The sequence below is a fragment of the Haliotis asinina genome, chromosome 16, assembly GCF_037392515.1.
Source record: "Haliotis asinina isolate JCU_RB_2024 chromosome 16, JCU_Hal_asi_v2, whole genome shotgun sequence".
Taxonomy (NCBI): domain Eukaryota; kingdom Metazoa; phylum Mollusca; class Gastropoda; order Lepetellida; family Haliotidae; genus Haliotis; species Haliotis asinina.
The window spans coordinates 20596041-20620058 of record NC_090295.1 but is presented as its reverse complement, the minus strand read 5'-3'; the positions used below and the strand labels follow the sequence as shown (position 1 = coordinate 20620058).

At 43.3% G+C, this 24018-nt stretch overlaps 6 protein-coding genes across 6 annotated transcripts; all 6 read left to right on the top strand.

Annotated features, from left to right (window-relative positions):
* The first annotated feature begins 1814 nt into the window (after positions 1 to 1814).
* LOC137268428 (uncharacterized) lies at positions 1815 to 8250 on the top strand. Its single transcript, XM_067802997.1, has 4 exons — positions 1815 to 2196; positions 5599 to 5778; positions 6272 to 6497; positions 7080 to 8250. The coding sequence occupies exons 1-4, from the start codon at positions 2020 to 2022 to the stop codon at positions 7805 to 7807; spliced, it is 1311 nt and encodes a 436-aa protein (XP_067659098.1). The 5' UTR covers positions 1815 to 2019; the 3' UTR covers positions 7808 to 8250.
* Positions 8251 to 10710: 2460 nt separating this feature from the next.
* On the top strand, positions 10711 to 12252 carry LOC137268956 (bile salt-activated lipase-like). The gene has a single exon (XM_067803581.1). The coding sequence runs from the start codon at positions 10711 to 10713 to the stop codon at positions 12250 to 12252; it is 1542 nt and encodes a 513-aa protein (XP_067659682.1).
* Positions 12253 to 13718: 1466 nt separating this feature from the next.
* LOC137268587 (bile salt-activated lipase-like) lies at positions 13719 to 15293 on the top strand. The gene has a single exon (XM_067803161.1). The coding sequence runs from the start codon at positions 13749 to 13751 to the stop codon at positions 15291 to 15293; it is 1545 nt and encodes a 514-aa protein (XP_067659262.1). The 5' UTR covers positions 13719 to 13748.
* Positions 15294 to 16219: 926 nt separating this feature from the next.
* On the top strand, positions 16220 to 17837 carry LOC137267671 (bile salt-activated lipase-like). Its single transcript, XM_067802141.1, has one exon. The coding sequence runs from the start codon at positions 16239 to 16241 to the stop codon at positions 17835 to 17837; it is 1599 nt and encodes a 532-aa protein (XP_067658242.1). The 5' UTR covers positions 16220 to 16238.
* Positions 17838 to 20018: 2181 nt separating this feature from the next.
* LOC137267670 (bile salt-activated lipase-like) lies at positions 20019 to 21615 on the top strand. The gene has a single exon (XM_067802140.1). The coding sequence runs from the start codon at positions 20071 to 20073 to the stop codon at positions 21613 to 21615; it is 1545 nt and encodes a 514-aa protein (XP_067658241.1). The 5' UTR covers positions 20019 to 20070.
* Positions 21616 to 22395: 780 nt separating this feature from the next.
* Positions 22396 to 23984, top strand: LOC137267989 (bile salt-activated lipase-like). The gene has a single exon (XM_067802454.1). It carries the CDS (start codon positions 22440 to 22442, stop codon positions 23982 to 23984), a length of 1545 nt encoding a protein of 514 aa, XP_067658555.1. The 5' UTR covers positions 22396 to 22439.
* The last annotated feature ends 34 nt before the right edge of the window (positions 23985 to 24018 follow it).

The following is a 24018-nucleotide window of genomic DNA, read 5'->3' as shown; positions in this document are numbered from 1 at the left end:
AAGACTCCCCTGTTGTGTTGCATGCAAGCCATTACGTATACTGGGTCCCGATCCAAAAAGTGTTCTTAACTTTACGACCTGTCGTAACTATAGTTTATCATAAGCTTACGAATGTCGTAGCGCTACGAACGTTTTGTGGATCGGGAACCAGAGGAATAAAGTATTAACTCTTTGAAATGGATTGAGATTTAAAGCTATGTATAAAGATCATCCTTGCAGCTATGTGGATGGAATATTGCCTAAGGTAATTCAAACCATCCTCACTCACTCTGTTGAAGTTTGGAAACTGCTATACATGGGATCACTCGATCCATCTTGAAATACTCCTATTTCAAACAAGGCGTAGTTTTCATCTTATGGTAAGCCCTCCTCATCCAGACGGCAATATCTATGGTCCGGGATTCAGCCGTGTAACACCCGGAGATAATACCCTGGGAATATACTCCAGGGTACTGGTGGGGATAGTTGGCCACTGGACGGGGGTCATAAGGGTCACCACGCATACCACATTTACCTCCGTTCTTACCATGCTGGACCTGTGAGGAGGACATAATAGACACTGAACAGTTTAAAAAATCAATTATGTTAAACCGAGACCATCGATTCATTCTTCAGATACCCTTGTTTGTGGGACATTGTGGTAGCCTAGTGGTTTGAATTGTTCGCTCGTCACGCCAAAGATCCGGTTTCGAATCCCCACATGGGTACAATGTGTGAAGCCCATTTCTGGCGCCCCTCCAGTCGTGATGTTGCTGGAATATTGCTACAAGGGGCGTAAAACCAAAGTCAGTCACTGTATATTGTGCCATTACTTCATGGATCATTGCCACTAGCTATACATATCTTTTACGACGCAATATGTTTTCAAGTGCCCCTCTATCCAGTTAGAATCTCTAAAGTCCGCAGCATTTGTTTGTTGGACGCCTAAGTCGGGAACGAAGAAATATTCCATACATACGATGGAGACTTGTACAGATTGAGTCTGGACCAGCGAATTCCGTGAGAGATTTTCTTAACGGTCAAACACGACCCCGAGCTTGACCATCCCAACATGACTGGGGGTGGAGTGAAGCTGACAAAGATACCCGGTCAATACAGGGTGCACAATATAGACCAATGCTTGTCATTATAGCACGGATGAGCCGGGGGCAGTTCTCTTAACTTAATTTCGTCTGTCTTCTCTTGCCGGGATTATAAATAATACAAATTGCACCAACCCCCAACCCCACCCCTTACCACACACGCTCAAAGTATTTAAGGAAGGAAGGAGGGAAGGAAGAGACGAAATTTAACGCCCTTTTTTAATAATTAGCGTTAAAACGTTTCGAAAATTTAGAAATGTGAACGAAAGAAACAAAACCAAAGCTCACACGATGGCTTCTGTGATTGAAATTACTTTTTATGCCCAAGGGATTTTCTCCGAGACATCCAATTTCGCATGCAAAAATATCTTATACACATATCGCTTTTATATATCAGATTAAAACACCTACACGATCGAATCATTCTTCCGCATCTGGTGAGAAATCACATCACATGCCTGAGGGATTACAGTCGGATTGCTGTTTGATGTCTCTTATTCCCTTTCGGGGCTGACTACACTTGTATAACAGCCCCAAACGCATATATGCTTTATGAAAGTTGGTTAGGTAATGACTTAACAATCGTTCTCAGTCATGACACTCCTATCCCACGAGCGCCAAGGGGCAATATTGCCGTCGTGCCTTTGGGTAACGATGTAGTGGATGGCAGAGTCATCGTCGCTTCCTAATTCGTCGTCGACGACAGGGTATGTGTCCGTTGATCTGCCTCAGTCCGGGGTTGCACGGCCACAGAGTTGACTTGAGTGAGATCTCTGGAGGTGCTGCATCTGAAATCGGGCTGAAAACGGTTTCCTTGGAGATTTCCTTTTAGAAGTGGAAGCTCCGTTGCACCGTTAATACAGCCGCGAGTCCTTCGCCTGATCACCCGGAATACCCATTGCAGGAGTACAGAAGAATCGGTTTTGAGGATACGTCGATGATGTTGTTCTTGAAGACGTCTTTGCTGTTTGCAACGTGTGTTGGGGCTCTCGGTCACGTGATCCTGTATGATCCTCCTCAGCGTTCCTCCATCTGGAGGCACAGGGGGATGGACAAGACGGGATTAGCCAGGAAGAACCCTGACGACTTTGCCCTCAACTGCGGTGGAATGGGGGTAAGAATTTAAGAATTCCTGATCCTCAAACTTTTTTCATCCTCCGAAATCCATCTCCTTATGCAGAAGCATATAAAATCATATGCTCTTTTTGGGTGTGATAAATGTATATTTTGATGTGTTTTATCACCTGTTGACCATCTACGATCTTGATAAAGGTGTGGTTCGAGTGAGTTGAATTTTACTCCGGTTTTAGCAATATGACACAAACACACCAGATATGGTCTTCCGTCATTGTACTTATGTGGGGAATCGAAAACAGGACTTGGGGCGTGGGGACGAACGCTTACTATAGCTTACTATAAAGCTACCCAGCCATCTTCCACAGTTCAGTGTGTAGAGTTACGTCACATAAGGGTGCCAGTCATGGGTTCGGATCATAATTCCCTTGGTGGATTCCTTCAGTGAAATAATAAACGTGTTAGACCTGTGTCGCATTGGGCTTTTCTCTCACACACAGTTGAGACAATTCAGTTACAATCTCAGCATCAGCAAAAATGCTGTACATGTTTAACAAAACGGTACAAAACACAATTACAGTGGAAGCTGCCATAACCGACATCTGTCCAATCCGGCAAGTTGTCAACACCAGCATAAAGTCTCAGTTCCTGGCTTCTACATTTATCACCAGCTCTACAATCCAGAACGTTGTCTAAACCGGACTATTTCTTCAGTCCCGATGAGTGCCGGTTTAGACAGCTTACAAAGTTTCAGTGTATTCATGTTTAATGGTGTCTAAAGTGAAACAGAAAAAAATATAAAGAAACCAAAAGAAAAAAACAAAACAAAATGGTTACTTCGCTGGTCCAGTTTCGGCTAGTAACAGATAGTATTGTTCTGACATCATTTGGGAAAGATCAGTTTTCAAGTGGATACATTCTTTTGAACGGGAAGATATCAGCAGGTCCAGCCATATATACACATGCACAAACCTTAAGCGCCACTATTTTCATAGTGCCTTGATTTCACGACTGAAGATCAGAAATACAAACTATAAATGTTTATGACTGAATTGGCCTTTCATAGATTCTTGAAGCTAAGATTGTCCAGATATGACAAGGAAAACGTTCAGCGCGTGCAACTCCATTTCCCTACCATCTGAATCTTAAAAATCAAGTTTCACACACTTGGTTTCACCGGTCTGTTGTGAGATTCTCCTTTCACTTTAGCGTTAGAAATCAGTCATGGTGAGGAGAAAGTTAACTACCGCTTAGAGATGGCAAGTTATAGGCATGAAAAATGTCGGTATGTCAAGCAAGGCCATTGCCGGGCAAATGGGTTGTCATCAGAGCGTCATTGCCCGTTTAGTAGCCAAACATAGTCAAACCAATGATGTCAATGACAGTCATAGATCTCGTTATGATAGCTACCATTGAGTATCCAAAGTAGCAGAACACAAAAATAGTGGGTGGTTCTTAACTTTTGTGCTTGTGTATGTTATAACTAGGATTTTATTTCACAGACAAATTTCGAATGATTGTTTGTTATTTGTTGTATAACTCCACACAAAAGCCAATAACAAATGCTTTTTGTTATTTGTTGTCAACCACCCGATCCCGTTAGTCGTCTTTAACGACATGGTTTTGGAAAGGAATCCTGTCATATGTATACCTTGAACATTGCTGAGGGCGATGTAAAACTAACCTCAAACTCAATCGGATTAGGATTAACGAGGTCATATAATGTCAACACTGTATAATTATTCATCCACACACACACAACACACACACACACACACACACACACACTCAGAGAGAGAGAAAGAGAGAGAGAGAGGGGGGGAGGTAAATAGAAAATAGAAAACAATACATCCCATGCTAAGTTATTCCCTTGACGTTGGCAATCCTGAAAAATACAGATACGCATCTTGCGATCAGGGTGAAAGGATTGGAGTCGTGTAGTACGCGATTTAATCAACCAATTAGGTTATAAATTACCGCACCCCCCTTCGGGCATAACGGGAGCACCAGTCAGCGTCAGCAGGAAGTTGAACTCCCTCTGGCAGTGAAAAAAAACGTCTCGATCAGAATACCTGATTAGTGTTTTTATGCGTTCTTTAAGGCATTCGGTGCCTGATCGACGAGATAATATCAATAGAAAATGAATTAAAGTAATATGACACACTGCTACAAATTATATTTTTGCCGCTTTTAAAACAGTGTGAACACTATTTCTGGTGTCCTCCGCCGTGATATCGCTGGATTGTTGTTAAAAGTGACGTAAAAGACCCAACACACTCACTCTTTCTGTTCTATGCATTTTTGCGTTTTATTCGAAAAAAAAGAATACTCAAACAGCTTTTATTTTTTAAAATGTCTTATTTGCTGTATTTGAGCAAAGTCATTTTTCGTATTATTGTTGTCATAATTGCTATGAAAGTATTATTGTTAGTTTTCAAAACCCATTTTCTATCCTCGACTGAAAACATTCCCATAACGCCAAAACAATTTGAGGAACAAATGCTTAATCAAAAGTGACAGAACATGTGTTTTAAACTAAAAACGTCCGACCAATATACAAAAACAACATAGCCAGAAAATTTGACTATGGAAGCAATTTATTAATTTCACTAAACTATGTAACCATTGAAGAACATATGTTTCAAAGACCCGTACATTTGTGAACACATTACAGTCGATGTCAAAATCGGTAAAATGTTATCTTTGATATTCCGCCTAGATTCTTCCAAATAATTGTTCCCGCAATAAAACAGTTTCATTCTTTGAAAGAAATGTAAGGTGTCATGTACAGAAAACACCACTTGTACGTTTAATCATTAAGGAAAGTCTTCCATGATTACTTGTGATATAAAGCAACGCAAACAGATTGGCCAAGGCCAGTTGCTTCGTCAACTACGTCCCATCGTAAAACCAACAGACGTCAAGGATATTAGTCACCGGCTTGTCTCGTCCTCCTCCATACGCTTTGTTTCCTTCTTGGTTGCACTCAGCAACTTTCCCGCTGTAGGACGGCAATATGTATATATTTGAGCTGGTGATTGTTATAATGAGCATCAATCTACATAATAAGAATACAATGACAAGCATCAGTCAAGTCACCGGATACCGTTAGTCGTCTCTTACGATAAGCATGGCTTGCTGCCCGGATCATCACGGTTGCTGTGATTTGCTGGAATCTTATTGAGCAAAACAAAGAACACTGGTGAGCGAGTGAGTTGAGTCTTTCGCCGCTAGCAATTTTTGGGGACACCACAAATGGGCTTCACACATTGTAACCATGTTGGGAATCGAATCTGGATCTTTGGCGTGACGAGCGAACAGTTCAAACCACTAGGCTACCACAACGTCCCACAAACAAGAGGATCTGAAGAATGATTCAATGGTCTCCGTTTAACATAGTTCATTTTTAAACTGTTCTGTGTCTATTATGTCCTCCTCACAGGTCCAGCATGGTAAGAACGGAGGTAAATGTGGCGTGTGTGGTGACCCTTATGACCCCCGTCCAGTGGCCAACTACCCCCACCAGTACCCCGGAGTATATTCCCAGGGTATTGTCTCCGGGTGTTACACGGCTGAATCCCGGACCATGGACATTGCCGTCTGGATCAGGGCTTACCATAAGGTGAGAGATACGTCTTGTAGGAAACAGGGGATTTTCAAAGAGTGAACGAATGAAAGGCTGATATTTTCACACCGCTCTCAGATCCAATCTAAGAATGTGTACCTTTTATTACCGATCGCGGCACGTCACTTTGGAGCGGATCCTAATTTCAAACTGTGTTCAAACTGTGTTATAACACTCTGACAAGCGCTTCGTTTGTTCTTGACATTTGTCTATTCAGGCGATTTTCGTAGGGACGGTATCAGCCTACAATTGACAGTACAACGTAGATAGTTTGAACTTGTTGCTTAAGATACAGCAATTCCCAGACATAAGTTTCGACCCTTGGGTGTGACCGGATCCGATGATCGTAGGATCAAATCTCAAGGTCATGCAGACGGTGACATTCATTGTTCGTCAAAGTCGTAAACCTACATGAAACATTTTTTCTCATTTATGCTTCGGAGCTGAACCACCCTGTCTGTACGCAAGTACATCTTGACCTTTTTCCCAGGGTTACTTCGAGTTCCGTTTATGCGTAAACAACGACTACACTCGCCCCGTGACGCAGGAGTGCCTGGACCAGCACCTGCTGACCATCGAGACAGAGCAGGGGAAGACTATCGGCACACGATACCGACCCCCGGTCGCCATGTCCAGGGGGCGCTACAAGTTGAAGTTGGTGTTACCTCCCGGAATGACATGTACACAATGCGTGCTGCAGTTCATATACAACGCAGGTGAGAGTAGAAAACAATATCATGGGGCGAGCAAGTTCATGAGTTTGACAATGAAGTTAGTAATTCTCATTGTTCCACTGTCCCGTTCTGCAAAGCGATTTTAGCATGGATCGTCACTCCCATACATTATCAGTGGCTTAGAATCGCCGAACATAATTTAGAAGCACTCTATGAACGAAGACCTAGCTTTGGATATTGTGTGAGTCACTAAAAAACGAAATATATCACAAACGTTAATGCAACATATAATCGATGACAAAGTTTTCATATTGATAATCAGTAATATTTTTCGTATCGACGATGTGCCCGATTAACGATCAATTTTGCCAGCCCCAGCTAAGAGTAGTTCTCAGGAACGGTAGGACTGAATATTGGTCAAAGCGCCATGTCGAAGAACCCGCTTAGATTAATCACATGGGTACATGTGTCAAGCATTTTTTTAGATGTTCCCTGCCTTGATATTGATGGGATATAAAAGCGGCGTATTCCCTCTCTCAGCTTTGATCACTTGATGCCCATTCCAAAATGTATTTAACTAATAGAATTACATACATAATGATCGAAATGATTACATATTTGTAGGAAACAGCTGGGGTTGTTCTGTCAACGGTGTTTGTGGAGTGGGACTTGGAGACCAGGAACAGTTCTGGAACTGTGCTGACATCGCCATACTTCCCAGCTGTGAGGGAGTAGTCGGAAACATAGCGCCAGACGCCGCTCTGTTACATGCCTCAAGCATATCTTTGGCAAGAGCGAACGCAGCCATTGCAGCACCGACAAACGCAGAAGCGAAGACAACAGAAGAAGAAAGAGCACAAGAAGAAGAGAAAGCAAGAGTTGCCTCTGAAGCACAGGCACAGGTGCAGGCAAGAGTTAATGCTGAAACACAGGCAAAAGCTGACGCAGAAGCACAGGCAAAAGCTGACGCTGAAATCCAGGCAAGAGCTGACGCAGAAGCACAGGCGAAAGTTGAAGCACAGGCAAGAACTGACGCAGTTGCACAGACAATAGCTGATGCTGACGCTGATGCTGATGCTGATGCTGATGCTGATGCTGATGCTGATGCTGATGCTGAAGCCAAAGCCAAAGCTGATGCTGAAGCACAATCGAGGCCAGACGCGGGGGAAGGAACTGGTGCCCAAGACGGTACCGACGCGGGTACAAGTGAAACGGATGACCCAACGTCTGTGGCTGGGAGCGGTCAGTGTCGCGGCTCAGGGCCGTGGCATGGGAATTCTGATATGGATAACTGGTGTCGTGTCAACTGTGCACTTAACAATTGCCCCACGATCACGTGTGTTTGTGACTAAGCAGAAGTGGGCACCCCTGTGAACACTTTGATAAGGGAAGAGACATTTGTTGTGAATGACATGAGGCTGAAGCACATTAGAAACGAACGACCCATATATTTTGACTGGAATGACAATGCAGATTTATTTTCCAAGTTTGAAGTTTTTGTTTCTTTGCTCTCTCTTTTTCACGTTGTTCATGGAGCAAGGGTGTCCTGTGTCCATTTCAGCTACTGACTGTGCTAATACTGCCAGAAATTAGTGGTCTTGGGTTGGAATCAAAGACACTGATCTTGGCCCATCAACACAATATCTGTGTTCGCATTACTGTGAAATATATTTACAAAATATAAAGACTTAGTATATATACAAAATATATAAAGTATTATACAAATTACATAAAGTATATTTACATGTATATGTATCAAAACAAATATCAATAAAAAAAACGTACCTCTGTTCAACCTCTGTTCAACCACGCAGTTTTATCGTGAGCATTGACTTGCTTTTGCGTGTTTGTGATCGGTACCACAAAGAATGCACGCTCTTTTTGGCAAACACCTGGTATCATTTAGCCGGAATAGGATATTTATTACATATTTCTTATTAATAAAAACATGACATCTGTGACCATGGGGTCTAAAAGTACTCTGTGTGTAGTGCTGTTGATGACATACCATTCAGCCCTGGCGACACACCCGTTAAGGTCCGGGGTAGAACAGGTCTTTAGCAACCCATGCTTGCCATAAACGGCGATTCTGCCGTGGTAAGAGACGACTAACAGGATCGGGTGGCCAGTCTCGCTGACTTGGTTGGCACGTCATCGGCATCACGTGCGCAGATCAATGCTCATGCTCTTGATTGTCTGGTCCAGACTCGATTATTTACAGACCGCCGCCATATAGCTGGAACATTGTTGAGTACGGCGTAAAACTAAACTCACTTACTCACTCACGTTGTATTGCGGAAAAATTTCCAACGTATTGTTTGTGAAACAATGACCTATATAGCCAGAAGTAATTTGCGACATTGCTCACATAATGATAATTAATAAACACGTTTTGTTTTTCTCACCACTTTTTCGTTACAACAGTCATGGCGAAGGCCCAACTTATACACATGATTTGATATCCGAACCACTGCAGATAGAATTGAAATAGACTAACATCTAGCCACTGAAACACATTTTACAGAAGAAAAATAAAAGCATATGACGAAAAAGAGCCTATAGACTTTCATTTTCAGAAACTGTGGGGATGTAGACTTGCCACATATTCCTGACTTGTATTAGCAGTCTTGGATACATTTGTATCTGCATGCTAGACTTGAATTGTACAAGCAAGACTTCAAGATTTAGATAAATTTTACCATTACTTTTTGCTTGATAACCGATAAGGCGTGGCATGTTGCTACATCTTTAATATTCTTGAGCCAGGTCCAGCACCTTTACCATATGTATGAAATGGTCTTTCTCTGGATTTCTTAGATAATCAGCCTGGAACAAACGTTGTCTCTTAGTTCTCCCAACACGTAGCGAGTAAGCTTTTACGCCGCTTTTTGCAATATTCCAGCTATGTGATGGAGGGGGACATCAGAAATGGGCCAATGGGAAATCGAACGCTTAAACTACTGAGCTACCTCACTCGGTCGATGCGGGTAAACGGTTTCCAAATTCCCGGTACGATTGAGAGAGGTATTCAGATAAGCTTAATACATTTTCGTCTATCTCGAAGACGAACACAAAATCCAAATGCGCAAAGTGTCCCTCGAAGTATAGTGTTGTGGATTTCATCAATGCTACGAGTCCACCTCCAAATGAAATTTAGTCGCCATCAGTTCAGTAAAATATGTCTCACATTTTCAAACACACTTTATAACAGGCAATGCGACATTGTGGTAAGTTCTCCTTGAAGACCAGAAGTGAAAACGAAGAACATTTGAATTATTTTGTTGTTCTTTTTATTATTATTATATATTAATTTTGCATAATGTATCAGTTTGCAATAATATTACCTGATTTTCTATGGAATGATAATAATCGGGTTTTGTTCATGTGATCAAGGTCAGAATTGATAGGACGCTGTTGCTCCTGCTGTGCCTCTCCTGAGTTTTGTCCGAAATGCTTCATCAGCTAATCAGCGTCGATTCCTTTTCTGAACTAGTGGACAGAGCCTTAGAAGTTTGAGTCGAGAAAATATCATAAACATGCATCAAAGCGGATTGAATCGAAGCTGACTATCATTTCTGAACATTTCTAAAATACAAATGTTACCTTGACTTTCACATCTCAGAAGGATGCATTGACCTTCGCACAAAAAGTAACTTTGTGCATGATTTGTGCATACTCAAGCCATATCACAGTGGACGTGAATGCACTGACCTAAGTTCCATTTGAAGGTGAGTGAGTGAGTGGGTAAGACTTTGCGCCGCTTTTTGCAATATTCCAGCTATATGATGGAGGGGGACATCGGAAATGGGCCAATGGAAAATCGAACCTGGGTGTTCGGCGTGACGAGCGAACGCTTAAACTACTGAGCTACCTCACTTGGTCGACTCGGGTAAACGGCTTCCAAATTCCCGGTACGATTGAGAGAGGTATTCAGATAAGCTCAATACATTTTCGTCTATCTCGAAAACGAACACAAAATCCAAATGCGCAAAGTGTCCCTCGAAGTATAGTGTTGTGGATTTCATCAATGACACGAGTTCACTATCAGTTCAGTAAAATATATCTCTCATTTTCAAACACACTAGGCTTATCTCCTAATTGAACGTTTAATCCTCAACCACTACCATTTATGGCTCATTCTATATTCGACCGATAAGGGAAAGGTTACTAGGGCATCTTGTGAAGCAGCTATTTATAAGGCCACTGTCAGTAATAGTGTGACAAACAATCCGAGTATCCTGAGTGTGGCAACAGCATGATTGTCATCGGGATCTTCGCCTTCTTGTTAACCTTTCAACATCTCAGCGCCCTGCCTGTGATAGACACTCCTTGGGGTACAGTTGAAGGGACAACGAATGTCACCGAGGACTGGACACCTTACCATGCATTTTTAGGAATCCCCTTCGCAGTTCCGCCTATTGGGGACAAACGGTTCAAGCGACCACAGCCACATCCTGGGTTTAAGCACACTTTCAAAGCCGACAAGTATGGTCCAGCGTGCTTTCAGTCTTTCAGCGTCCTTGGGGTCAATAGTGTTACTGGGGACGAGGATTGTTTAACACTTAATGTATTCACTCCAACATCAGTTACGAAAAGCACGAACATTCCTGTCATTGTCTGGATACATGGAGGGGGATTCATCCAAGGGAACGCTTTCACCTATGACCCTTCATCGATCGTCGCCCATGGACAGGTCATAGTGGTGACCATCCAATATCGTTTAGGGCCGCTTGGGTTCCTCAGCACTGAGGACGATGCGTCAGCAGGAAACTATGGCCTCTGGGACCAACATCTTGCTCTGCAATGGGTGAAGAAAAACATTGCATCTTTTGGCGGGGACATCAACAGCATTACTCTTATGGGAGAATCAGCAGGATCTGCTAGTGTGGCATTCCAGGCCTTGTACCCAGGATCTAAAGGTTTGTTCCACAGAGTAATAACGCAGAGTGGGTCTGTCACGTCCTCATGGGCTCACACAAGGAACGCTTTGAAATATGCACGGCAACTGGCTCAGAAAGTAAACTGTTCTTCCCACAGTGATTCAGCATCCATGATCGCCTGTCTGAGGACCGTCTCTGCCAAGAAGTTGACTGCAGCATCATGGCCAATGGGAAATGCACCCGTCACAGCATTAGTCGAGTTCTATTTTGTACCTACTATTGATGGGGTGTTTGTCAGAGACGATCCACTGGTTCTAATAAACTCCCAAACGTACCTAAAGCAGGCAGGATTTCAAAATCTTGACTGCATGGTGTCCTTGGTAAGCAACGAAGGAGGAATTTTTAAAAGCATGTCAAATGCAGCTGATATTCATTTCCACACTTCATTACAGTCATCGGTTCATAACAAAGCATTCTTCAAGAACACCCTCATCCCAGAGGTGCTGCAGGTTTACTTCGGAGCATCTTCTTCTGATATGACACAGACAGTGGCTAAGGTGTATGTTCCCTCTCAAAGCCATACTGTTACTCTTCAGGCAGTAATGAACTCTGTTGGTGATGCTGGAATGGTTGTCCCGGTGACGCTCTTCGCCAGGGCACATGCAAAGCTGACGAAAAGCTTGAAAACAGGGAAGAAGACCTACATGTATGTGTTTGATCACGTACCATCCTTTATCATTGACCATGGCAAGGGGGTGGATCATGGTGAAGACCTCTTATACACGTTTGGTGTCAACAAAGCCATGATCGCTATGGCAAAAGGGCTCTCATACAACCTAACAGATCCCGATAAATCCGAGAAGGAGCTTGGACATACGGTAATGGGACTGTTGACAGAGTTTGCAAGACATGGGTAGGTATCTCAAATATTGTTTAGAAGAAAAGTCCCAAAAGTGGGGTAAACTATTGGAGCTTGAATGTGTTCATATGTTACACAACAGTGATTTAATATTTCGTTTGTAAGATTTTTAATGATGCACCATTTGGCTGTATTCCAGCATATTCATAATCAATAATGGGCCAGAAATCACTACGAAACATTGACCCTTTTTGAAGGGTGTTCTTCATCTGGACAAATGACAATCCAAGCAACTCTGAATAAAGTCATGCAAACCCTACTTCTTTTAATATGATATATTCGCGAACAGGTGTAAAACCTATTTCATGTGAAATGTCTCTATTTCCCTATATTTAATACGTATCGTATTGTAGCTTAGAATGGAAACGGGCAAGAAAATCATGGTTCCAAAAGCCAGAAAAGTGTTACGATGATCAAGTCGTCCATATTTTAATACAGATTTATAACAGGCAATGCGACATTGTGGTAAGTTCTCCTTGAAGACCAGAAGTGAAAACGAAGAACATTTGAATTATTTTGTTGTTCTTTTTATTATTATTATATATTAATTTTGCATAATGTATCAGTTTGCAATAATATTACCTGATTTTCTATGGAATGATAATAATCGGGTTTTGTTCATATGATCAAGGGTCAGAATTGATAGGACGCTGTTGCTCCTGCTGTGCCTCTCCTGAGTTTTGTCCGAAATGCTTCATCAGCTAATCAGCGTCGATTCCTTTTCTGAACTAGTGGACAGAGCCTTAGAAGTTTGAGTCGAGAAAATATCATAAACATGCATCAAAGCGGATTGAATCGAAGCTGACTATCATTTCTGAACATTTCTAAAATACAAATGTTACCTTGACTTTCACATCTCAGAAGGATGCATTGACCTTCGCACAAAAAGTAACTTTGTGCATGATTTGTGCATACTCAAGCCATATCACAGTGGACGTGAATGCACTGACCTAAGTTCCATTTGAAGGTGAGTGAGTGAGTGGGTAAGACTTTGCGCCGCTTTTTGCAATATTCCAGCTATATGATGGAGGGGGACATCGGAAATGGGCCAATGGAAAATCGAACCTGGGTGTTCGGCGTGACGAGCGAACGCTTAAACTACTGAGCTACCTCACTTGGTCGACTCGGGTAAACGGCTTCCAAATTCCCGGTACGATTGAGAGAGGTATTCAGATAAGCTCAATACATTTTCGTCTATCTCGAAAACGAACACAAAATCCAAATGCGCAAAGTGTCCCTCGAAGTATAGTGTTGTGGATTTCATCAATGACACGAGTTCACTATCAGTTCAGTAAAATATATCTCTCATTTTCAAACACACTAGGCTTATCTCCTAATTGAACGTTTAATCCTCAACCACTACCATTTATGGCTCATTCTATATTCGACCGATAAGGGAAAGGTTACTAGGGCATCTTGTGAAGCAGCTATTTATAAGGCCACTGTCAGTAATAGTGTGACAAACAATCCGAGTATCCTGAGTGTGGCAACAGCATGATTGTCATCGGGATCTTCGCCTTCTTGTTAACCTTTCAACATCTCAGCGCCCTGCCTGTGATAGACACTCCTTGGGGTACAGTTGAAGGGACAACGAATGTCACCGAGGACTGGACACCTTACCATGCATTTTTAGGAATCCCCTTCGCAGTTCCGCCTATTGGGGACAAACGGTTCAAGCGACCACAGCCACATCCTGGGTTCAAGCACACTTTCAAAGCCGACAAGTATGGTCCAGCGTGCTTTCAGTCTTTCAGCGTCCTTGGGGTCAATAGTGTTACTGGGGACGAGGATTGTTTAACACTTAATGTATTCACTCCAACATCAGTTACGAAAAGCACGAACATTCCTGTCATTGTCTGGATACATGGAGGGGGATTCATCCAAGGGAACGCTTTCACCTATGACCCTTCATCGATCGTCGCCCATGGACAGGTCATAATGGTGACCATCCAATATCGTTTAGGGCCGCTTGGGTTCCTCAGCACTGAGGACGATGCGTCAGCAGGAAACTATGGCCTCTGGGACCAACATCTTGCTCTGCAATGGGTGAAGAAAAACATTGCATCTTTTGGCGGGGACATCAACAGCATTACTCTTATGGGACAATCAGCAGGATCTGCTAGTGTAGCATTCCAGGCCTTATACCCAGGGTCCAAGGGTTTGTTCCACAGAGTAATAACGCAGAGTGGGTCTGTCACGTCCTCATGGGCTCACACAAGGAACGCTTTGAAATATGCACGGCAACTGGCTCAGAAAGTAAACTGTTCTTCCCACAGTGATTCAGCATCCATGATCGCCTGTCTGAGGACCGTCTCTGCCAAGAAGTTGACTGCAGCATCATGGCCAATGGGAAAAGAACCCGTCACAGCATTAGTCGAGTTCTATTTTGTACCTACTATTGATGGGGTGTTTGTCAGAGACGATCCACTGGTTCTAATAAACTCCCAAACGTACCTAAAGCAGGCAGGATTTCAAAATCTTGACTGCATGGTGTCCTTGGTAAGCAACGAAGGAGGAATTTTTAAAAGCATGTCAAATGCAGCTGATATTCATTTCCACACTTCATTACAGTCATCGGTTCATAACAAAGCATTCTTCAAGAACACCCTCATCCCAGAGGTGCTGCAGGTTTACTTCGGAGCATCTTCTTCTGATATGACACAGACAGTGGCTAAGGTGTATGTTCCCTCTCAAAGCCATACTGTTACTCTTCAGGCAGTAATGAACTCTGTTGGTGATGCTGGAATGGTTGTCCCGGTGACGCTCTTCGCCAGGGCACATGCAAAGCTGACGAACAGCTTGAAAACAGGGAAGAAGACCTACATGTATGTGTTTGATCACGTACCATCCTTTATCATTGACCATGGCAAGGGGGTGGATCATGGTGAAGACCTCTTATACACGTTTGGTGTCAACAAAGCCATGATCAAAGCTATCGCAAAAGGGTTCTCATACAACCTAACAGATCCCGATAAATCCGAGAAAGAGCTTGGACATACGGTGATGGGACTGTTGACAGAGTTTGCAAGACATGGGTAGGTATCTCAAATATTGTTTAGAAGAAAAGTCCCAAAAGTGGGGTAAACTATTGGAGCTTGAATGTGTTCGTATGTTACACAACAGTGATTTAATATTTCGTTTGTAAGATTTTAATGATGCACCATTTGGCTGTATTCCAGCATATTCATAATCAATAATGGGCCAGAAATCACTACGAAACATTGACCCTTTTTGAAGGGTGTTCTTCATCTGGACAAATGACAATCCAAGCAACTCTGAATAAAGTCATGCAAACCCTACTTCTTTTAATATGATATATTCGCGAACAGGTGTAAGACCTATTCCATATGAAATGTCTCTATTTCCCTATATTTAATACGTATCGTATTGTAGCTTAGAATGGAAACGGGCAAGAAAATCATGGTTCCAAAAGCCAGAAAAGTGATCAAGTCGTCCATATTTTAATACAGATTTATAACAGGCAATGCGACATTGTGGTAAGTTCTCCTTGAAGACCAGAAGTGAAAACGAAGAACATTTGGATTATTTTGTTGTTCTTTTTATTATTATTATATATTAATTTTGCATAATGTATCAGTTTGCAATAATGTTACCTGATTTTCTATGGAATGATAATAATCGGGTTTTGTTCATGTGATCAAGGGTCAGAATTGATAGGACGCTGCTGCTCCTGCTGTGCCTCTCCTGAGTTTTGTCCGAAATGCTTCATCAGCTAATCAGCGTCGATTCCTTTTCTGAATTAGTGGACAGAGCCTTAGAAGTTTGAGTCCAGAAAATACCATAAACAGGCATCAAAGCGGATTAAAACCAAGCTGACTATCATTTCTGAACATTTCCAAAATTGACATTGTCTGGCCAATTTTCCATTGCAGATATAGAGACGTTAACTAGGGTATCTTGAATCTTGAAAGCTATTTATACTATGATAACGATCTCACAACTCACGTGACAGTTGCATAAAACATGCTTTTAAGCTTCAAGGGTATGATCGTTCTTCGAAACAACATAATGGCTCTCATTCGAGTCTTCACCTTGCTGTTTACCTACCAACACCTCAGTGCTCAACCCATTGTCGACACCCCTTGGGGTATAGTTGAGGGGATCACGAATGTCACCGAGGACTGGACACCTTACCATGCATTTTTAGGAATCCCCTTCGCAGTTCCGCCTATTGGGGACAAACGGTTCAAGCGACCACAGCCACATCCTGGGTTTAAGCACACCTTCAAAGCCAACAAGTATGGTCCAGTGTGCCTCCAAACTCTCAAGTTGACAGCTGGAAATGGTGTCACTGGAAAGGAGGATTGTTTAACACTGAATGTATTCACTCCGGCCTCAATTACTCCAACCACGAATATTCCTGTCATTGTCTGGATACATGGAGGGGGATTCATTGTAGGGGATGCTTTCACCTATGACCCTTCGCTAATCGTTGCCCATGGACAGGTTATAATGGTGACCATCCAATATCGTTTAGGGCCGCTTGGGTTCCTCAGCACTGAGGACGATGCGTCAGCAGGAAACTATGGCCTCTGGGACCAACATCTTGCTCTGCAATGGGTGAAGAAAAATATTGCATCTTTTGGTGGGGACATCAACAGCATTACTCTTATGGGAGAATCAGCAGGATCCGCTAGTGTGGCATTCCAGGCCTTATACCCAGGGTCCAAGGGTTTGTTCCAGAGGATAATCATGCAGAGTGGGTCAGCCTCGTCTTCATGGGCTCACACAAGAAACACTCTTAAATATGCACGACAACTGGCTCACAAGGTAAATTGTAGCTCCCACAGCGACTCTGCATCCATGATCGCCTGTCTGAGGACCGTCTCTGCCAAGAAGTTGACTGCAGCATCATGGCCAATGGGAAAAGAACCCGTCACGGCACTAGCCGAGTTCTACTTTGTACCTACTATTGATGGGGTGTTTGTCAGAGACGACCCGCTGACACTAATGAACTCTCAAACTTACCTAAAGCAGGCAGGACTTCAAACTCTGGACTGCATGGTGTCCGTGGTAAGCAACGAAGGTGGACTCATTCAAATAGTTGCAGAAAGAGCTGATAAACAGTTCCACTCTTCATTATCCTCATCAGTCCAGAACAAAACATTCTACAGAAACACCTTCATCCCAGAGATTCTAAGGTTATATTTCGGAACATCTTTATCTGACATGACCCAGGCAGTGACTAAGGTGTATGCCCCCTCTCAAAGCCATACTGGTAATCTTCAGGCAGTAATGAACACTCTCGGTGATGCTGGAATGGTTGCCCCGGTGACACTCTTCGCCAGGGAACATGCAAAGCTGACGAACAGCTTGAAAACAGGGAAGAATACATACATGTATGTGTTTGACCACGTCCCATCCTTTGTCGTTGGTCATGGCAAGGGAATGAATCATGGTGATGACCTCATATATACGTTTGGTCTCAACACAGCCTACTTGGCTGCTATGGCGAAAACATTCCCCAACAGTACAACAGAACCAGACCAATCCGAAAAGGAACTTGCACATACATTAATGGGACTGCTGACAGATTTTGCAAGACATGGGTATGTTCACTAAATATTCGTTGTAAGAAAATTGGATATGTGGTGACTATTTCAGCTTGATTGTGTCAAAATGGTAGAATGAGGTGTGATAATGTGTGTTTGTTAGACTGTCCTATTCTGTAGTTATCCAGCCTGTTCACACAAGAGCAGAGTAGTGAAAGCTCGGTATGAGTGACAGTCCAAGTAATTTAAATTGAACATACAACGTCAATTCCAAAGAATACCAAGTCTTGATTACTTATGAATCAAATTGGTGTAAAGAGAGAATAGCTGTGAAAACTATTTCATTGTCTCGCTGAAGATCAGAGATGACAACAGGATTTCGAGAAAGAGGTAAGCATATCCTGTTTAAGCGGTAGCTCTGGCCATTCGCAAGATTTGCGGCAAATTGAAAGTATCTTTTGCATGTTAATGGTCACCAGTCCCTCCGCCATGTGACAGTGGCCTATGAACAGACAGAACAGTAATAAATGAACTAGGAAATCCAGTTAGATAATTTGGAATTTGGACTTACTACAGTGTAGACGTCCACAGATCCCGATGCTTATAGGTGAGAGGAAAAACCGTTTTAACAATAGATTGTTTTAGAACACGTGAAAAGACAGACTGAACGATCAGAACTCATCTCATATGACTACTGTCACAGGTAACGTTAGCCTTCTTCTCCAGGAAGATGCCGCAGATTCCCTCAGGGCGGTACTAAGAACACCAAACAATTGAAAGAAAATGAGGTCTTGGTCTTGGTTTTCAAGTGTTAGACCACCTCACCGCCCTTGTTTTGGACTTTGGAGCGTGTTATCACACAATACCGTGAAACAAAAAAATGGAACACCTTTCAGTATGAGTGTAGGTATAGCTCTTTTTGGCTCAACTTTAGGACACAAAATGGCTGTGAACCTAGCAAATTAATTGTCACAATTTTTGCACCGACGGGCGAACTTGAAATGAAAATCGAAAGTGTCAGATGTGTCTGAATAGATAGAAATGTGATGGTTACCAAATTCCTCACACAAAACTGTATGTTGTGAGGGAGTTTAGTTGTATGCTGCCCACCGCAATATTCCAGCTACATTTCGGAGGTCTGTAAATAATTTAGCCTGGACCAGACTATCCAGTAATCAACGACACGAGCATCGATCTACTCTACTGAGACACGATGACATGTGTCAGCCAAGGCAGTAAGCCTGACCACCCGATCCTGCTAGTCGCCTCTAATGACAAGCATGGGTTACTGAAGATCAGTTTTAACCCGGATCTTCAAGTGTTACATCTGTATGGGGTAAATATGGGCTGGCTAGACCTCTGAATCCATTACTACAAAGTATATGGCCTTTACAAGACTGCATGATTTCGAAAAAAAATCTTTCTATCTTATTCTAGATGTGTTCGTCTGCATGTCTCTTTGCTGTTGAAGGGCGGTTGAGTAACTTGCGTTTAATACGTTCGCTCGTTACACCGAAGACACGAGATCAATTCCCCACATGGATACAATGTGTAGCCCATTTCTAGTGTCCCCTGCTGTGGTATTTTTTCCCTATTGTTAAAAGCGCCGCAAAACTAAACTCACTCTTTTCTTTACAACGTGTGTTTTACACCTTCAACAGATTTCTGAAACGATCCCACATTGAGTTTTAAAAACCCATGCCCATCACAACCGCGATTGGTGGCCCTTTGCAGGAATGAACATGATTACGAATGAACCGGTGGGTGAGGGAGGATTGGATGGAAACAAAACACAACAAAGCATGAAATAGAAAAGGCCTGGTTACCAAGCCAGTGAACATTGGTGTGAGCATAAATACATCTCTTGCAGAATGGCGTCTTATGTCACTGGCTACAGCAACAGTAGGCAACAGTCAATCTGCTTCCCAAAGAATGTATTTCTGTGTGTGAAATATGTATTGCTTAGTCGTTGCTGATTTAAAGCAAGTGAGTTTCTTCAAGCCAGTACCTTTATCACCATGATAGCACTTTCGTAGGTAAGGAGGTCCGTCAGTTGATCTTTCTGATCAATCAGGTTTATTGCTTCTCGGTCCTTTCAAGGTCTCGTTTTGGAAAATTTACATCAAGTGGGATCAAAGGGACTTTAATCCCAACTCACTATCATTTGTGAACATGTGAATTGTCCATTGTGTCTGGTACATGTGACAATACAGATAAGGTTGAGGTTATCTTCAGCTATTTATACAAACACTTACTGACATATAAAATAACCCGCGAGTCTAGTCGTTCCTGAAACTGCCAGAATGTTTGTCATCGGGATCTTTACCTTGCTGTTAACCTTTCAACACCTTAACGCCCTGCCTGTCATCGATGCCCCTTGTGGTGTAGTTGAGGGGACAACGAACGTCACGGAAGACTGGACATCTTATCATGCATTTTTAGGAATCCCCTTCGCAGTTCCGCCTACTGGGAACAAACGGTTCAAACGACCACAGCCACATCCTGGGTTTAAGCACACCTTCAAAGCCAACAAATATGGTCCAGCATGCCTCCAAACTCTCAAGTTGACAGCTGGAAATGGTGTCACTGGAAAGGAGGATTGTTTAACACTGAATGTATTCACTCCGGCCTCAATTACTCCAACCACGAATATTCCTGTCATTGTCTGGATACATGGAGGGGGATTCATTGTAGGGGATGCTTTCTCCTATGATCCTTCGCTAATCGTTGCCCATGGACAGGTCATAGTGGTGACCATCCAATATCGTTTGGGGCCGCTTGGGTTCCTCAGCACAGAGGACGATGCGTCAGCAGGAAACTATGGCCTCTGGGACCAACATCTTGCTCTGCAATGGGTGAAGAAAAACATTGCATCTTTTGGCGGGGACATCAACAGTATTACTCTCATGGGAGAATCAGCAGGATCCGCTAGTGTGGCATTCCAGGCCTTGTACCCAGGGTCCAAGGGTTTGTTCCAGAGGATAATCATGCAGAGTGGGTCAGCCTCGTCTTCATGGGCTCACACAAAGAACGCTTTGAAATATGCACGACAACTGGCTCAGAAAGTAAACTGTTCTTCCCACAGTGATTCAGCATCCATGATCGCCTGTCTGAGGACCGTTTCTGCCAAGAAGTTGACTGCAGCATCATGGCCAATGGGAAATGTACCCGTCACAGCATTAGTCGAGTTCTATTTTGTACCTACTGTTGACGGGGTGTTTGTCAGAGACGATCCGTTGACACTAATGAACTCCCAAACGTACCTAAAGCAGGCAGGATTTCAAAATCTGGACTGCATGGTGTCCGTGGTAAGCAACGAAGGGGGAATCTTAAAGGGCCTCGCAAAACCAGCTGATGATCAGTTCCACACTTCATTAGAGTCATCAGTTCAGAACAGGGCATTCTACAGGAACACCTTCATCCCAGAGCTTCTGCAGGTATACTTCGGAGCATCTTCCTCTGACATGACACAGGCAGTGGCTAAGGTGTATGTTCCCTCTCAAAGCAATGCCGTTACTCTTCAGGCAGTAATGAACGCTCTTGGAGATGCTGGAATGGTTGTCCCCGCGACCCACATTGCCAGGGAACATGCAAAACTGACGAGCAGCTTGAAAACGGGGAAGAAGACCTACATGTATGTGTTTGACCACATCCCATCCTTTATTGTTGGTCATGGGAAGGAGGTGGATCATGGTGAGGACCTCATGTACACATTTGGTCTGAACAAAGCGTCCGTGGCGGCTATAGAAGACCTGTTCCAAAACAATGTAACAGTTCCAGACCAGTCTGAAAAGGAGCTTGCACATACGATGATGAGGCTGCTGACAGATTTCGCAAGACATGGGTAGGTATCTAAAATATTCTTTGAAATGCGTTGATATGTTAGAAAGAGACTAAGCACATATTTTGTCAGTAGGATTATTGTGCGATGCACCAATTTGCAGTTTTACAGTCTGTTCATAATCAACTATGGACCAGAAATTCCTAAGAAGCATTCTTCCTCTTTGAAGGGTTGATTGCTCTGGACAAATGACAATGGAAGCAGCACGGAATGAAGTTATGTACACCCCACTTCTTTTAATGTGATCGATGTGGAGTCAGATGCATGGCCCATTCCATGAGAAATGTCTCCATTTCCGTTCCTGTTATACTTGTTGTATTGAAACTTAAATGAAAATGGGCAAGAAAATCATACTTCGCACAACAAAAAACTGTTTAGGGGATACTGACGTCTATGTTGTCACACAGATTTACAGCAGACATTGTGTTAAGCCAGTGTTTTCTTTTGTGTAATATCACACTTTGCAAGAATAATACTTGATTGTCCGTGGAATGATAATAATCGACTCTGTTCAGGTGATCAAATGACCAGATTCTTAGCACGCTGTTGTTCCTACTGTGCCTCTCCTACGAGTGGACAGGACATTTGAAGTTCGAGTCAAGAAAATACCATAAACAGGCATCAAAGCGGATTGAATCCAAGCTGTCATTTGTGAACATTTCTAAAGGTAGAAGTATCTGGCCGATATTCATTGCAGATAAAAAGGAGTTAACTAGGGTATCTTGAATCTTGAAAGCTATTTATACTATGATAGCGATTGCACAACTCACGTGGTTGTTACATAATATAAGCTTACAGGCTTCTAGAGTATGGCATTTCCTCAAAACAGCAATGGTTCTCATCGAAGTCTCCACCTTTCTGTTTATCTTGCAACACCTCAATGCTCAACCCATTGTCGACACCCCTTGGGGTGTAGTTGAGGGGATCACGAATGTCACCGAGGACTGGACACCTTACCATGCATTTTTAGGAATCCCCTTCGCAGTTCCGCCTACTGGAAACAAACGGTTCAAACGACCACAGCCACATCCTGGGTTTAAACACACCTTCAACGCCAACAAGTATGGTCCAGCATGCCTCCAAACTCTCAAAGCGTTTGGTGGACATGGTGCTACTGGAGACGAGGATTGCTTAACACTGAATGTATTCACTCCGGCCTCAATTACTCAAACCACGAAGATTCCTGTCATTGTCTGGATACATGGAGGGGGATTCATTGCAGGGGATGCTTTCACCTATGACCCTTCATCGATCGTCGCCCATGGACAGGTCATAGTGGTGACCATCCAATATCGTTTGGGGCCGCTCGGGTTCCTCAGCACTGAGGACGATGCGTCAGCGGGAAACTATGGCCTCTGGGACCAACATCTTGCTCTGCAATGGGTGAAGAAAAACATTGCATCTTTTGGCGGGGACATCAACAGCATTACTCTCATGGGAGAATCAGCAGGATCCGCTAGTGTGGCATTCCAGGCCTTGTACCCAAGGTCCAAGGGTTTGTTCCAGAGAATAATCATGCAGAGTGGGTCTGCCTCATCCTCTTGGGCTCACACAAGAAACGCTTTGAAATATGCACGACAACTGGCTCAGAAAGTAAACTGTTCCTCTCAGAGTGATTCAGCATCCATGATCGCCTGTCTGAGGACCGTGCCTGCCAAGAAGTTGACTGCAGCATCATGGTCAATAGGAAAAGAACCCGTCACAGCATTAGTCGAGTTCTATTTTGTACCTACTATTGATGGGGTGTTTGTCAGAGACGATCCGTTGACACTAATGAACTCCCAAACGTACCTAAAGCAGGCAGGATTTCAAAATCTGGACTGCATGGTGTCCGTGGTAAGCAACGAAGGGGGAATCTTCAAGCGCCTCGCAAAACCAGCTGATGATCAGTTCCACACTTCATTAGAGTCATCAGTTCAGAACAGGGCATTCTACAGGAACACCTTCATCCCAGAGCTTCTGCAGGTATACTTCGGAGCATCTTCTTCTGATATGACACTGGCAGTGGCTAAGGTGTACGTCCCCTCTCCAAGCCATACCGTTACTCTTCAGGCAGTAATGAACACTCTTGGTGACGCTGGAATGGTTGTCCCCGCGACCCACTTTGCCAGGGAACATGCAAGAATGACGAACAGCTTGAAAACGGGGAAGAAGACCTACATGTATGTGTTTGACCACATCCCATCCTTTATTGTTGGTCATGGGAAGGAGGTGGATCATGGTGAGGACATCATGTACACATTTGGTCTGAACAAAGCCTTCGTGGCGGCTATAGAAAACGCGTTCCAAAACAATGTAACAGTTCCAGACCAGTTTGAAAAGGAGCTTGCACATACGATGATGAGGCTGCTGACAGATTTCGCAAGACATGGGTAGGTATCTCAGATATTCTGTGAAATGCGTTGGTATG

Coding starts and splice junctions, on each gene's coding strand:
- LOC137268428 (XM_067802997.1), top strand. CDS start 2,020: ATGATGTTGTTCTTGAAGACGTCTTTGCTGTTTGCAACGTGTGTTGGG. Junction 2,197..5,598: donor TCAACTGCGGTGGAATGGGG/GTAAGAATTTAA, acceptor TCCTCCTCACAG/GTCCAGCATGGTAAGAACGG. Junction 6,498..7,079: donor GCAGTTCATATACAACGCAG/GTGAGAGTAGAA, acceptor ACATATTTGTAG/GAAACAGCTGGGGTTGTTCT.
- LOC137268956 (XM_067803581.1), top strand. CDS start 10,711: ATGATTGTCATCGGGATCTTCGCCTTCTTGTTAACCTTTCAACATCTC.
- LOC137268587 (XM_067803161.1), top strand. CDS start 13,749: ATGATTGTCATCGGGATCTTCGCCTTCTTGTTAACCTTTCAACATCTC.
- LOC137267671 (XM_067802141.1), top strand. CDS start 16,239: ATGCTTTTAAGCTTCAAGGGTATGATCGTTCTTCGAAACAACATAATG.
- LOC137267670 (XM_067802140.1), top strand. CDS start 20,071: ATGTTTGTCATCGGGATCTTTACCTTGCTGTTAACCTTTCAACACCTT.
- LOC137267989 (XM_067802454.1), top strand. CDS start 22,440: ATGGTTCTCATCGAAGTCTCCACCTTTCTGTTTATCTTGCAACACCTC.